This window comes from Peromyscus californicus, unplaced genomic scaffold (genome assembly GCF_007827085.1).
Source record: "Peromyscus californicus insignis strain IS unplaced genomic scaffold, ASM782708v3 Scaffold_4__1_contigs__length_199733344, whole genome shotgun sequence".
Classification (NCBI taxonomy): domain Eukaryota; kingdom Metazoa; phylum Chordata; class Mammalia; order Rodentia; family Cricetidae; genus Peromyscus; species Peromyscus californicus.
The window spans coordinates 115,325,883-115,341,810 of NW_026294562.1; the positions used below are offsets into that span (position 1 = coordinate 115,325,883).

Consider the following 15,928-nt stretch of genomic DNA (forward strand, 5'->3'; position numbering starts at 1 on the left):
TAGATAATAGAACATGAAACAGCATGCGGAACTTTCCTGGAGCAATGCTCAGGTCTTCTTCCTAACTGATTTTAACACACAGGCCAGTCTAAGATGTCGTCCAAGTCGGCCTTCTTTGCTCTGAATTCTGAGTCACCTCTCTGGGATTTGTAAAAACAGGCTATAGACCAGTTGGGTAGCCTTAGTCCGTAGCCTCCAATCTTAACTAACAGTAACCACCTACGGTTGTTGTGGGACTTCAATGAAGTATTTTCTCAGAAAGACGACTTAAATTGAGTTTCCATTATTTCAGTTTAAAAGTGAGAAACAAGGCTTGGAAAGGTTAGCATGGGATTCAAAAAGACTACACATCCTAATGTCAATTTATTGTTTTTACTCTGTTGCCCTCACTGTGATCCTTGGTTTCAGGGCTCAGTGACTCAGTTTGTTAGTGTCTTAATGTTCTGTCTCCTCCACAGGACTCTATCTTCTTCTTGTATATTTTTTCAGACCTGGGATCTAATCAATCACCCACAGGGTGTTCTTCCCTAATCTCACAGTCATCTCTGGGTTCCCTTAGTTTTATACACAGGGATAATATATTCCTTGTTGCCCAACCATGTGTCTCAATGTGCATATTTATATGCTTCTGTATGTGTGCATATGTGATCAAAAATGGGAAAAGTTCCATGACAGTTGGCTGGTTAGCCTGCATTCCCAGACCAGGTACTCTGTAAACTTGCAATGATGCCCCATTCCTTTCAGATTAAAATAAACTCATGCAGACAGGGACTAAGGAACTGGTTATAAACTGTCTGCAGTTTTCTGTGCATTGAATTTCTTACAGGGTTATTTGGTACATTATAGTTCATTGTAGGTTTCTAAACTTCAATTTCTCAAGCCTGTTCCACTTGGGAAAAAAATATCAGTACATTTTGTTGTAATTTTAAATTCAAAGCAGACTAAAAGTCTGAGTTTTCTTTAATGCTTTGAGATAATTGATATACTTGAAATATAGTCATAGTTAAAATTCTCTTTTTGATTATCTGCATATGTTTATATCTGTGGCAATGTCCATGTGTGAGATGTGAGAACAGGTGCCCATAGAGTTCAGAAGATGGCGTTACTTTCCCTGAAGCTTAAGTTACAGATAACTGAACTGCCAGATGTTGGTGCTGGCAATCAAACTTGGGTCCATTGCAAGAACAGTACATACTCTTAACTGCTGAGCAATCTCTCTAGTCACTGTACTCATAATTAATTCATTATAATCATTTGTTAAATGCTTATTCTAGCTCTACAAAGAAGCAAGCAATTACTGGCAAGAGAAGCTAATGTAGAAAAAGATACATTTTCTTTTTTTTTTTTTTTTTTTTTTTTTTTTTTGGTTTTTCGAGACAGGGTTTCTCTGTGTAGCTTTGCGCCTTTCCTGGAACTCACTTGGTAGCCCAGGCTGGCCTCCAACTCACAGAGATCCGCCTGGCTCTGCCTCCCGAGTGCTGGGATTAAAGGCGTGCGCCACCACCGCCCAGCTAAGATACATTTTCAAAACATTTTATTTCCAAGAGTTGAAACAATAATACCAAATTGAATTTTCTTATTAAACTTTTCTGAGAAGTAACAGCAATGCACATAATTAAAATTTGGTTAAAATATGTTGTACTTGTTTTGCAATTCAAAAAAAAAATACTGATATGCTCTTTTCCCCATAGAAGCAAGCAAGGGATAGAAAACAACAAAATCCCAGCAATACAAAAGATAAATAACTGTGTCTTACATAAAAACAAGACCCAGCCATGAGTTCACATCTCACTTATATCTTTGCTTGTATTTTTCAGGATGGTTTATAAAATCTTCCAGTGAATCGACTAATATTGTTCCCCATCCTGGCATGAAGAAGGCATTTTTGCATGAATTGAAGGCTGAGAACATCAAAACATTTTTATAGTAAGCTTATGCTTAAAAGTCGATATGGGCAGTATATTGCAAAAACATTGTTGTGTACAGATGTTTTGATACAACATATTATATACAAAACTTGGCTTTTCACAATGTTTTATTTTTTGAGGATCTTGTATTACTTCCCATACAGGGAAGATTACAGCTTCAGCTTTAACTTGATATCATTAGAAAGCTTTCAGAGTGGGAGTTAGCAAACACTGAATATACAAAGACCAGCCTTTGCAAGCCAGCAAATATCTGTCATAACTACTTAATTTTACTCCTGCAACACAAAAGAAGCTATGGGAAGTATGAGGAAACTACATGTGCCAGTTCTGATAAAACTGTACTCATGAGCACTGAAATTTGATTCTCATGTGTTGATGTATTACAAAATTCCATCATGTTTACTCCTCACCTACTTAAAATGTAAAGCTGTTCTTTGCCTGTGGACTGTATAAAAGAAACAGATCGTGGCCAAATATGAATCGCAGAACTTACTTTGCTGACTCATCCTTTAAAGAAAGATAGTATGTTTTAATCAAGATAAGGTTGACTTTAAAATCACATAGAAATTGGTTCAAACTCCATCTGGTCTCATTGACAGGAAAGTAACTGAGTGAATAATGAAGCATCCTAAGCCTTTATTCTCATATCTATGAGATGAGGGTAAAGATACTGCTGTGATAAGGATAAAACTGCAAAGCAGAATTTTTCAAAATTTAAAGACTAATTCTATTCTTACTGAAGTAGTTTAAAGTGAAAGAGATAAATAAATAAATTTTAAAAGTATTGTGCCTTGCACATTCTAGGCAAGAGCTCTGCCATTGAGCACACACAAGGCCCTATATTTGATCATCAACAATGCAAGAAACTAAAAGTTAAAAGGTGTCACAAAGTTAAATTTATAGTTAGTTAAAAGTAAAATATGTGAATGAATATAGATTTAGTGTATGTAACCACTTACAATGCTTTATAGTTTTCAACAAATCAAAATAGTATGTGTCAAAAATATGCGAAATCCTTCTAATGATTGAAGGATTTCCTAATGAATATAAAGTAATTTGATATAAAAAGACTATTAAATATTAACATATGGATTGAGTTATATATCTGTAGGTATATACATATATACCTTATATCAATTACAATGGAGTTAAAAACCATGAAAACCATTGCTTCCCCAGTTTCAGAAGAGCCATGTTGAATGAGAGGCTTTGGGCTTAAATTTCTTTTTGAAAAAAACTCTGCATCTTGTATTTACTCCACCATATTTGCATTATAGGCATGACAGAAGTAGTTTTGTCTTGGTGCTTATTGGAGATGAAGACAAACTAACCTTTAATGTTTAAACATTTTCAATGTTTCTTCACCAGTAATTTCACACGGATACCACACTTGGCAGGAACAGTACACAATTTTGAGCTTGCAAAGCAAATTCATGCCCAGTGGAAAGAATTTGGCCTGGATTCGGTTGAGTTGTCCCATTATGATGTGCTGTTATCCTACCCAAATAAGACTCAACCCAACTACATCTCAATAATTGATGAAGATGGAAATGAGGTAAAAAAAAATACAAGAGACACTCCACCTCAATCTTGTATCATCTCTATATATTTATCAAATTCATTATTATTGACATTTGTGATTTCCTTTAAAATCTCCTTATCAATGTCAGTTCATTTCTTAGAGTGTTTGAATGTAGTGTGATTTGGGGAAGATTTTCTTAAATGAATGCTTCATTATAGTTACTTTCTATTTTTTAGTATTATATACCAATTTGAAATGCAATATATGGTTAAGATTCTGACCAGCTAAACAGACTTTCATGCCTTAAAGCATAAAGACATTGCAAAGATTTAGAGTTTGCCAGGATATTTAGAGAGCCAGTGTGGGTTTGAGCTAGCAAGGATGCACTGGTTTAAAAGATTCTATTTCCACTTAATTTTAGCTAAAAGTTCTAGCTGCACTGAATGATAATTTTTCAAATGACCCTGTACATAGGCTTTTGCTAAGACCTTGTCTTGGACCTTTGGAAGGGAATAAATTTGGAGGCTTAGGCAAAGAATTCATAATTCTGTTTTTAAGTCAGGGTGCATATTTGCCAAACAGATTATAATACAGTTAGTTGAATTTGGTCTGATCCATATGTATGTTCCATACGAAAACAATAAAGTATAACAAAAACATTTATTGCTATCAATACATTTTCCATAAAAGACCTAATATTTCTAGTACAGTCTACATAGCTTCAGATAGTCATCTTGTAACTGAAATTCCTGTAATAAATAGCATTTTTCAAGCTATTTACAAATTAAAATGTTTTCACATTTGACTTTTCCAAATTGTTATTTAACTTCTCTTACGAAATGTATCAGTCTTTTCTTGTAATGAACATATGTAAGTATACACACACATATATTATAATCACTGATATGGTACAATTCTAACTTTAATCACACAGTTCTAGAGCGCATCATGCTTCTTGCTTGTGTTCCCCTTTCCAGGGCAATTACTATTCAAAATATGAGCTGATTCTTTTAACACTTACTTATTTTCCATAAGTAGTATGCTTGCACTGCTTTTTATTTCAGAGTCATGCAGTGTTTGTTGGGGTTGTAATCATTCCGACCCATGCTTATCACTCTAGCCTAACACCAATGTTCAAGTACTATTACTCATTTCTTAAAATTATAAAAAAAATATGAAATAGAAGAGATCTTCTGGGTAAACTGGGGGCAGGGGCAGGGAAGGGGGATAGGAGGATGGGAACATGAGGGATCTGGTTGGTCAGGTTGGGGGCAGGTCAGAGTGAGGGGAGTAAAGAAAGAGATGTCTTGATGCAGGGGGGCATTTCAGGGTTAGGGAGAAACCTGGTGCCAGAGAAACTCTCAGGAATCCACAAGGATGACCCCAGCTAAGTCTCTCTCTGCAATAGTGGAGAGAGTACCTGAACTGGTCAACTCCTGTTATCAGATTGGTGACTACCCTAATTGTCATCAGGGAGCCTTCATCCAGTAACTGATGGAAGCAGATATAGAGATCCACAGCCAAGCACTGGGTCAAGCTCTGGGAGTCCAGGTGAAGAGAGGGTGGGGGGATTATATGAGCAAGGCAGGGAGTTAAGATTATGATGGAGAAACCCACAGAGACAGCTAACCCGAACTCGTGGAAGCTCAGGACTCTGGGCCCACAGCTAGGTATCCTACATGGGACCAATCTAGGTCCTCGGCATGTTGTGGGTGACAGTTGATTAGCTTGGTCTGTTTGTAGGGCTCCTAGCAGTGGAATCAGGAACTGTCCCTGGCACTTAGCTGGCTTTTGAAAACCTATTCCCCATCCTGGGTTGCCTTGCCCTGTCTTGATGCAGGGGGAGGAGCTTGGTAGTGCCTCAACATGATGTGCCATGCTTTGTTGACACCCATGGGAGCCTGCCCCTTTCTGAATGGAGATGGAGAAGTGGATGGTGGTGGGGACAGAGGGAAGGCAGGAGGGGAGGGAATGGGAGGAAAGGAGGGAGGGGAAGAGTGATCAGGATGTAAAATAAATGAAAAATTTTAATTAATAATTTTTTTTGAAAAATTATATATTCAAAAACTATATTATTCTTTAATATTTCAAGCTCAATGAAAACCACTTGGTGTTGACACATTTATTGTATGGAAGAACTAAAACAGCTAGTATAATTTTAATTGGCATAATACTGCTATATATTTAAAATATGTATTCTTTATATCAATTTTCACTTTCTTAATCACATTTTTATTCAGTTTTGATACTGTCTGTTTCTGACCTAATCTCAGCATTAGGGAACCTGAGTAAGGATGACAATCATGAGATTCAAAGCCAGGGTGGGCTACCTCATGAATTCTAGGCCAGCTTGGCCTTACATATTGAAAATTTTGTCTGAAAATAATAGTAATATTGCAGAAGTGTGGTATAATAAGAAGTTACATATTACTGTTGATATATTTATGGGCTGGTGCACAGATGTTTCGTTGACACAGCACTACAATGAGATACAGAAATACAAACTTAAAAGAGTGAAATAAAAATGAGAAGTGTCTTTCCACTTTGTCTAAATCCCAGGTTTTTGGCCTCCATTATTCTTTACATATTCTCACATTTTAAAATATCTGTAAAATATCTGAAGACATGCCCAATATTGATTTTTCTATTTTGTCCTTACTGATTTTGTCAGAGGTATGTCATTTTTGCTAATGTATTCAAGTACTAAACTTCGTCTTTAGCAGTGTTTTGTAACTTAACTTCATGGTTTATTGATTGTGCCCTTACTTTAGGTTTCTTTTATTGCTGTCTTTGTATTGACTTTGCTATTCCTTGTAGCATCTTCTGAAGAAAGCTCAATTTACTGATATCCAGTCTTTAATAAATTGTGAGGTTCAAGTTCTCTCATAACTGCTTCAACTAATTCTTTCAAGTTTGGATAAGAGGTATTTCAGTAATCACTGATGTCTTATATTTTTCTAATTTCCATTTTTCTTCTTAAATTATTTTCTTATTTATTTGTTCATTCTTTAAGACAGCATCTTGCTAGCCCAGGCTAGCCTAGAATTTGCAATCCTTTTGCTGGGATTACACATATGCATTACTGAGTGTTTAGAATTTTTATGTCTGTTCTCATTGTCAGGTTTAATAAGGTTTCAAATATATATATATTGTGATTAGGTAATATGGTTTATAGGTAAAGAATTGTGCTGACTGCTTTTTGCCCACTTGACACAAATAGAAACATATTTGGAAGAGGAATGTTAATTGAGAAAATGCTTTCATAGGATTGACTTGCACACAAGTCTCTGAGGTACTGTCTTAATTAGTGATTGATGTGACAGGCCCCACCTCAGTGTGGGCATGTCATCCCTGGGCTGAGGTACCTAGTTTTATAAGAAAGTAGGCTGAGAAAGTCATGAGGAATAAGTGATTAAATAGAGTTCCTCCTCGGCTTCTGCTTCAGTACCTTCTTCCAGGTTCCTGCCTTGATTTCCATTCCCGATTTCAGTGATGGACTGTAAACCGAAAGAAACTTTTTTATTACCAAATTGCTTTTGACATGGTGTTTTATCACAGCAATAAAAATCAAACTAAGGTTTCCATTAGAAATTAGTACGTGTCAATTTGTATAAATGTTCTGTTTCGTTGGCAAAAATGCATACTTGTTAGTTTGGGGACTTTATCTTTCATATTGGTTTAGTAGTTTGTATCATTATTTGGCAGAGACCTCTCCTTAATATTACTTCCTTCTGTCTTTATTAATCATATGAAGATTAATGTGATAGCTAAGTACTAAACTGAGCATTGAAGTTATACTCTGATAGACAGGGCATACATCTGTTGTATTATGGACAAAACTTATTGGACATCCTTAATCTCATATAATACTTTATCAATTTCAGCATATTGTTTCAAATTTAGTTCTTTTGCAGCATTTCTATCATTCCTCTTTAAGAACTTTGTGGGTGCCCTGAACCTCCATATTTTGTCCCTGTAATCTCTTAATATTTCTTTTGTTTCTAATTTCTATACTGAGATAAATTATGCTTATAGGTCTGTCTCCTAAACTTATTAATTTCTATAGCTTGCTAGCTTTGCCTCTTTTAAATTTTGTCTCTGTTATTTGATATTTTCTGGCTATGTAGCCCAGATTAGCCTTGAGTTTTCAATCTGCCTGTCTGGGTATCCTCATGCTGAGATTTCAAGTAGTGTTCCTGTGTGTGGACACTACATGTTCTTTTTTTCTACATTTATTTAAAGGTTTTTCATTAAAATTTTAAACCAATGTCATCTATATAATAAGTGCAAGACATGTTGTTTATTCTCTGTTCTCTATGTCTAATCCTTCCCAAAGGACTTTGTGTGTGTTCAGTGATTTTTGTTTGGGTTCTGAGTTCTTCCTTACAACTTCTTTTAGGGCTTTTAAAGGTCTAAATTAAAGGATAATGACATCGTGACAATTTTTGCTGGGCTTCAAGCAGCACTACCAACTGGACACTACTCTAAAATAAACTCCTCACCTAGAAGCATTTTGTATTATCTAAGTAGTGAGTGGGAAAATGTAGATCCTTTGAGGCCTTGAACCATCACTTTCTGTGGAATCAATTTATGTCTAATTTATCCATAACTCTAAAATATATTGTTCATGGGAGACTGATTTATGCAGGATTCTCTTGTAAGACTCATTTCCTGAAGTGTAGTCAGACTGTATTAATGTCTATGCTCTCTTTATGGGCCCTGATACTTTGATAAGATCAACAGAGACAAAAATGGACTGTTCTATTCTAGTCAGCTTTTCATTACTTGTGTTAATTATTAAAGTTTATTTTTTTTTGGTGTTTCCAGTCCATAATCAAAGGGTTCCATCATTTTGGACCTCTAATGAGGCAGTGACTAATAGTGAAGGGAGCGGTAGCATAAACTACTAGTGTCACAACAAGAAAGAAAAGAGTGAGGCAGATGCTGGGATGTAACAAATCCTTTAAGGTCATACCTTCCACTGAGAGATCACCCACAAGGCCCCATCTTATGGAGTTTGCACTTCCTCCTGATCATGCCAGCCTGGCAACTAATCCTTTAACATGCAGACATTGAGGGATATTCAGTATCCAAACCTGTAATACAGATTTTAGTGTATCTCAGAATTCCTGTTGCACATATGTTTTTATTTGTTTGCTATTTTGGGAGGTTCTTAATAGTCCTTGCTTTTCCAATTTAATTTAGATAAACAGATACATATTTTGGTTAGTGTTTTTTATTCTTTTTTTCCTGCTTAAATTATTTTATTTTTTTTGTTTTTTATTTTTTTATATAATTTTTTATTAAAAAAGATTTTCTTTCTTTTTATATACCAACCCATTCCTCCTTCCTCCTCTTCTCCTGCTTCTCCCACTACCTCCATCCCACCCCCATCCTCTCCTCATAGAGGGTAAGGCCTCCCTTGAGTATAAAAGGCTGTTATACCATGTTGGGGATAGACCTAGCCTCTCCCCCCTGCATCAAGGCTGAGTAAGGCATTGCACCATACGGAATGGTGTCTAAAAAGCCAGTTTGTGAACCTGGGGTAAGTCCTGGTACCATTGCCAGTGGACCCACAAACACATCAAGCCATTCAACTTTCACCCACATTCAGAGGGCCCAGTTCAGTCCCATGCAGGCTGGCCAGCTATTGGTCCAGAGTCCATGAGCTCCCATTAGTTCAGGTCAGCTATCTCTGTGGTTTTTCCTATTATGATCCTGATCCCCTTTGCTCTTATAATCCTTCCTCCCTCTCTTCAACTGAACTCCAGGATCTTGGCCAAGTGCTTGGCTGTGGGTCTCTTCTTCTGCTTCCATCAGTCACTGGATGTAGGTTTTATGATGACAATTAGGGTAGACACCAATCTGAGTGTAGTAAAGAGGAGAACACTAAGAGGGACATACACATGGATCTCCCCAGGAAGGGGAAAGGTTAAGATCTTCTGGGCAAACTGAGAGGAGGGAACAGAGGGGAGGGGATGGGAGGTAGGAACATGAGGGCTCGAGATGGTCAAGTTAGGGGAGAGACAGGGAGGGAGAGTAATGAAAGAGATATCTTGACATAGTATACCATTAAGGGGATGGGGAGAAATCTACAGCTAGGGAAAACCCCAGAAACTCAAGATATGTCCCCAGCTAAGATTCATAGCAATGGTGGAGAGGGTTCTTGAACTAGCCTTCCCCTGTACTCAGATTGGTGTCTACCCTAAATGTTTTTCATTCTTTCAAGTATGAATGTTTTTCAGTGTATCTGAGTACTGTTGGGGTACATCTCTCAACTATGTGACCTTTTTGTTAAAGTAAATTTGATATTTAACTTGTTCCAACATTATTATAATAATGACCACCTTTACTATGCAAGGCTATAGTTCTATTTGAGGACCTTAAAAAGATGTCTGCAGACATTTTCTCCTTAAATGGAAGCTGGTGCTTGTGGTCTCTTCTAGGACCCTCAAGAGGATGAATCTCTTCTATCTTACTGTGGAGCACCTGTGTATAACAAGTGAGCCAACTGACCCAAGAGATGGATGCATTTTTCTTGGTTGCTTGTGATAAACTTGAACTGATTTACTCTTGATTATCTGGTTTGTTTTTCTAGATTTTCAATACGTCATTATCTGAACTGCCACCTCCAGGATATGAGAACATCTCAGATGTAGTGCCACCTTTCAGTGCCTTCTCTCCACCAGGGATGCCAGAGGTAACATTGTAGCACAGCACAATACAAATGATGAGCAGAAGTCCTCTTTCCTCATACAGTTAGGCAATAATTAACTGTCTGACCTACATAGTTTCTTTCTCCTCTCTCAAAAGAAATCACAAACTTCATTATTTTTCTTTCTTGCAAACATGCTTAGATTCTTCCACAATACTGAACAATGATGTAGAAGGTTTCACTATCTATGCTATCACTATTTACATTCAAATAGAAGGCACATGTGTTGACTGTTGTGATTTCCTGGGTGATCTGTAACCCAGCCAGTAGAGCAACACTTCTCTATTAGGTCTCTTATGTGTATGAAATACATTTCTCCATCATTAATTCTTGAATCTATGTGATCTGAGTCCTGTGGAACATATAACACTGGCTCATGCATTAGGCTATTTGAAATTTGCAATTTCACAATGTCTATAAACATACTGTAGTATTTCTCAGGTTTTAATATGTGTCACAAATGGAGGGTTTGCAAAGCACAGATTCTGGTTTCTAGCCTATGAGTTTCAGCATGTCTGCGGATATACCCAAGAGCTCATGGGTGCTTCTTACAGGGTCCTCTGTAAGGCTGAACTCCAGGATCAATCTTTGAGGACCACTGCTTTTCTCACCCAAATTTCCATAATGATAAGGACAGAAAAATAGAAGCTTGAAGGAATCAGGGAAAATTCCAAGCCCAGGGCCAGATTATATTTACAATCATAGAACAACAGCACAGTGTAAGTCATACAAGAAGGCCATTGTCTAAAACAAAGTGGTTTTTCAACTGAGAATACCACTTGCCTAGGGAGTGTACCTATTGGTTACTTTTGTTTGCAAAATTTTAAACTGTGTCATCTCCAATCCATTCTCCAGAATAGTTGTCTTATGATGATTGCCAGTTTATCAAAAGATAGCTGTCATTTTGTAATACTTAAGGGGGGAATCTCCCCCAAATTGCTTCTCCCCAGTGGGAGCTTATTGGTACAATCAAGAAATGTGAACAGACCAATTTAACTTCTCTCTCTCTCTCTCTCTCTCTCTCTCTCTCTCTCTCTCTCTCTCTCTCTCTCTCTCCCATCTCAGTCTCTGTCTACTCTTTCTTTATCTCTTTGCTCTTGGATGATAATGCTAGTTAGTCCTGCCCATACATGCACAGTTGTGGGCAGCTATCTTCTGGAGCATAGGGAAACCCGCCAGTGGCCACTTGTTCATGAGAGGATGACTCTTCCTTTTCTAACAGATAACAACTGCCAATAGTTTCTAAGTAATTGGTGGGGCTTCACCCATCTATACAGGAATTTTGGCTGGCTTGATCTCCTGCTGGTAACTATGGGGAGTCTGAGTTTCTGAGTGCAACAGCCATTGTGTCCAGGAGACAGTATTTCACAGTATGTATCTCCATCCTCAGCTCTTACATTCTTTTGAAGAGCCTTCCCTGCACTTGAAGCAGAGCATTCACTGAAGAACAGTCTAGGTGTGTATTTTAGGGCCAGCCCACCACAAAGGTTTCTAAGTTGATGCTTAAGAAAAAAAAAAGAAATTGACAAAATTGTGAAAGTGCAGAAATATATACTTGTGTAGATTTGGGGCTTTGGTCATAATTAATATTTTTGTGGTATTGTTCATTGAGCCTAGAGCCTGGCACATTCTGAGTAGATACTATACCATGATGCTACATTCTCAGATGGTGTTCATCTATTTTTTAAATGGAAGAAGTTAAGTAGTAAATAAGCATGAATATTTACACTCCTTCAGCTACAAATGAGCAGCTGTGTCATTGATTCTGAAATATTATTTATAGTATGTTGGAAATTATATTCCTTGCAGGCACTTGGTGTCATAGAGGTATGATGAGCATTTTTATTTAGATTCCTGTGCAAAATAAATGGATGTGTGCATTACTTTTCAGAATATGTTTATGTATAGATTAGAGGAAAAAACATTTCAGAAAATGACTTTACAAATGGCAATGTTGAGACTTAGGGATGACAGTATGCTTGCATGATCACACAAATGACTGCAAATAAACCTGTCAAATGCCAGTTTTTGGTCTCTGATGTTTGTGAAGACCCACTATGTTCCTATTTGATTGTACAGTCTAAAGTGAAAAAAGCTTTCTTTCACCAAGGGTCTGTCAACCTATGGTGACCGGACTTTTTCAGATTACATGTAGCAAGTTGAATACTGATGTAATTCTGTGGGGATATTTCTACATTGTATAGCTACTCAATAAAAGATAGGTAAAAGAAAACGTATTATTTAACTCATATGTATCTTAACTTGTTTAATTATATTTTCAATTTAAGCTAACTTCTCCTTTGTCTTATTTGATACTGATCTGTCCTGACCCTCTTGGGGGCTTTTGCTTTATCTGTATCTATTTCAATAACAGGTGTCCCTCATCCATACATGCCTCCATATGCTACATTTTCTACTAAATTGTTCTTGATCTCAACAGGGGGATCTAGTGTATGTTAACTATGCACGAACTGAAGACTTCTTTAAACTGGAACGGGACATGAAGATTAATTGTTCTGGAAAGATTGTGATCGCCAGATATGGGAAAGTGTTCAGAGGAAATAAGGTAAGGAAATGATGTACTTGCAGGAAAGTGGATGAACTGGAGGTCAACATGTTAAGCTAAAAAAGACATACATTGTAATTTTGTCTCATAAGTGGAATCTAGAGTCAAAAAAGCAAAATCAATAAATACACATGAAAATAGAAAGGTGGGGGCCTATTTGTTAGTAAAAAGGAGAGAAACAGGAAGGATGATGGGATAAAGAAGAGGGTAATAGGAAATTATAGGATAATAATGAAAGCACGTGATGTTCATGTGTGAATTTGCTCTAATGAATCCACTGTTTTCTACAATGCGTATATGCTGATGGCATTTTTAATATTTATCTCTTGCCCTAATCTAAAATGTTGTATATATTTTACACACGTTGAACCATTTCCTTAAAGTTTTTCTGAGATTATTATTCTCTTGACTCTATAAACTCCCAACTTACAGGGAAGACACCTAACATATTTGTGTTCTTGTGTTCTTGAAATGCTGATCTTATTGGCAAGAGCAAATGCAGCAGATTTTTCTGTACCTGCAAGTTTCTCTCTTAAAAAGAAACCCAAAACCCCTCCCACTGAATTTCCTACTAATTTCCAGTAACTTTATTTTAAATGTTATCTCCAAAGACTTGCTAAAATAAATTTAATGTGGACCATTATTATAGGTAGTGAAACAAAGCCAAAATATTCCTCTTCTGACATAAATTTAATAGGAATTTGGCTTGGGAATTCTACTTGCTTATTATGCTTCTAGATAACTAGAGGGAGCAGCAAATCTTTACTCCTACTGTCATTAGAATGTTCCAGGTCTGGAGCTCTGCAAATCCATCACCTTTGAGATTTTGAAGTAGTATCCAGGACTAGTGTCACATAGCCGTAACCCCTTGAAAGGCTGAGGCAGGAGAATTACAAGTTCAAAGCCTTCCTGGGCTACAGAGTAGATTCAAGCTCAGCCTTGAAAACTCAATGAGACCTGACCTTTAAAATAGAAGATAGAGCTTAGCTATTTATTTAATGTGATTTGGCATCTGCCATTACTAAGTCTGGAGCAAATTAATCTAAACTGAGAAAAGAACACCATGTCTTCTAGGTTAAAAATGCTCAACTGGCAGGTGCGAAAGGAGTCATTCTGTACTCAGATCCTGCTGACTATTTTGTTCCTGGGGTGAAGTCTTATCCAGATGGCTGGAACCTCCCTGGAGGTGGTGTCCAACGTGGGAATGTCTTAAATCTTAATGGTGCAGGTGACCCCCTCACACCAGGTTACCCAGCCAATGGTGAGTGATCAGACCCCAAACATAATACGAAACTGATGATTTCAAATGATTTTTTGTAGAGGATTTCTTTGGCAAAATGACTAAGGGTATATTTTTTCCTCGTACTTTTTGAATCATAGAAATAAAAAAGTTTAAAATTCTGAAAATTATTGGATCATGTTCCTTACACCATATTTGAAGGCTTGGACCTGATATGCTTGGAATTCAGACTGTTTCAGATATTAAAATGTAATATGGTTCATGTATAATATAATGCATCATACTTACATGGGGTGGAGATAGAATACAATGATTGAATTTAAAATAATTCTTCAGCAAAGTGTGTGATTATCAGCAATGAACATGGGTTAAAAAGGAATATAAGTATATTCATGTCTGTTCTAGTCTGGGTTGTTGTTGTTTTTTTTTTTTTTTTTTTTTTTTTTTTTTTTTTTTTTGGTGTTTTTCCTTTTTCCCATGAGTTTTGGCCAGGTTGTCTTTTCTTGTTAAGGAAATTCACACAAAACTTATAATTCTCATGAGTACAGTTTTTACTTTTCTAGTAATCAGCAGAAGAGCAAAATGTCTAAAGTGGTTAGATAATGCACTAAGGATACAATAGCTTTTGCTGCTTTGCCAAGATAAATGATAATTACTAACTCATATTTCCTAAATGGCAGCTTCTGCATGCCTTATCAACCTTACAGGCAACAGGGTATTATGATCTCTTATTTGGAGGAAAATGAAATGATACAAGCAGTCTGCCCACGATCATCACATCACTAACCAGGGTACTGGAGTTCAAAGTCCCAGTGTGGCCTCAGAGTCCACATTCCTCTCCTTTGCTGAAATGCTGCTTGGTCAAACATTAATTAAACAGATAAATTGTTTTGGACGCATTCAACTATCAGATGATGTCTTCAAAATCTGTCTTCATTTAGTTTGCATAGTTTGGGACAGAGCAAATTTTCATAATTTAGGAAAAAGAAGTTTGTCAAAGTACCCATGACACATATTCATTTTTCATCTCTGCTTCATCAAATCACATATTTATCTAAGGCTTATGTGTTTGGAGGATTTGAAAACCTTCCTTAAAACACAGAGCACTGCCATAGCTGTTTTCATTCTTTAAAACCACTTTATATTACTCTACCATAAAGTAGTCATGTTGGTGGTGCAGGACCATTGTTAGGCCCACACCATCTACATATGAAAAGTATTAATTGGGCTCAGTGGGATTTTAATAAAATACATGAAATAGGGAGAGCGAAGTGTGTGGAAGTTCATGGGGAGTTGGAGGGAGCAGGAATGAATACGATCAAGACAAATTGTATACATGTATGCAATTTTCAAAGATTATAAAAAAGAAAACAACCTCAAATATTAAACAGAACATTGATCATATAAATGGAATGAAAACCCACAAATCTGTCCTGCATGACTTTTATTTACTCTTACCTTTCCATTTCCACATTTTTTTTAAAAAAAAAAAACCTCTTCTAACTCATGTTCTTTCTATTAAGCTAAAATTGTAAAAATAAAATTTAAATTAACTGGGACTTCTGTCCATAATTTGAACATTTAAAATGATTGAATTTTAGAGGGAAGACGTGTAATCCCTAGAGATACCATTTGTCACTTTGTGTGCCTTATGCATTTTTATGTTTTTTAAATTTTACATTTCAATTTTTCTTTCTTTGAAAATACATTTTTTCATACAATATATTCTGATATTCTTTCATCTCTCCCAATTCCTTTGAGATCTTCACCACCTTCCCTACCATCTGAACACACAAGCTTTCGATCTCTCATTAGGAACCAAATAGGTATCCAAATAGTAACAGAACAAAATAATATGAAATAAAAACAAATAAATCTGAATAAGACAAAACAAACAGAAAGAAAAGAGCCAAAGAAAAATAACAAGAAACACATATAGATGCAGAGACACAATCAT

At 36.4% G+C, this 15,928-nt stretch overlaps 1 protein-coding gene across 7 annotated transcripts in view; it reads left to right on the forward strand.

Moving 5' to 3' along the window:
- LOC128093961 (Putative N-acetylated-alpha-linked acidic dipeptidase) overlaps positions 1-15,928 on the forward strand; it is a 66,999-nt gene that overhangs the window by 1,125 nt on the left and 49,946 nt on the right. For 4 of the 7 annotated variants that reach the window (XR_008212809.1, XM_052711911.1, XM_052711913.1 and 1 more), the window contains exons 2-6: positions 1,818-1,926; positions 3,297-3,483; positions 10,049-10,150; positions 12,606-12,731; positions 13,806-13,992. Coding sequence is in view for 5 of the 7 variants with exons in the window: in XM_052711911.1 (XP_052567871.1) it covers positions 1,818-1,926; positions 3,297-3,483; positions 10,049-10,150; positions 12,606-12,731; positions 13,806-13,992 (711 nt within the window). In the remaining 2 variants the exon portion in view is untranslated. Of the gene's footprint in view, positions 1-1,817; positions 1,927-3,296; positions 3,484-9,896; positions 9,953-10,048; positions 10,151-11,576; positions 11,622-12,605; positions 12,732-13,805; positions 13,993-15,928 lie in introns of those variants that run through there. The other 3 variants (XM_052711914.1, XM_052711915.1, XM_052711916.1) reach the window with 3 other exon arrangements.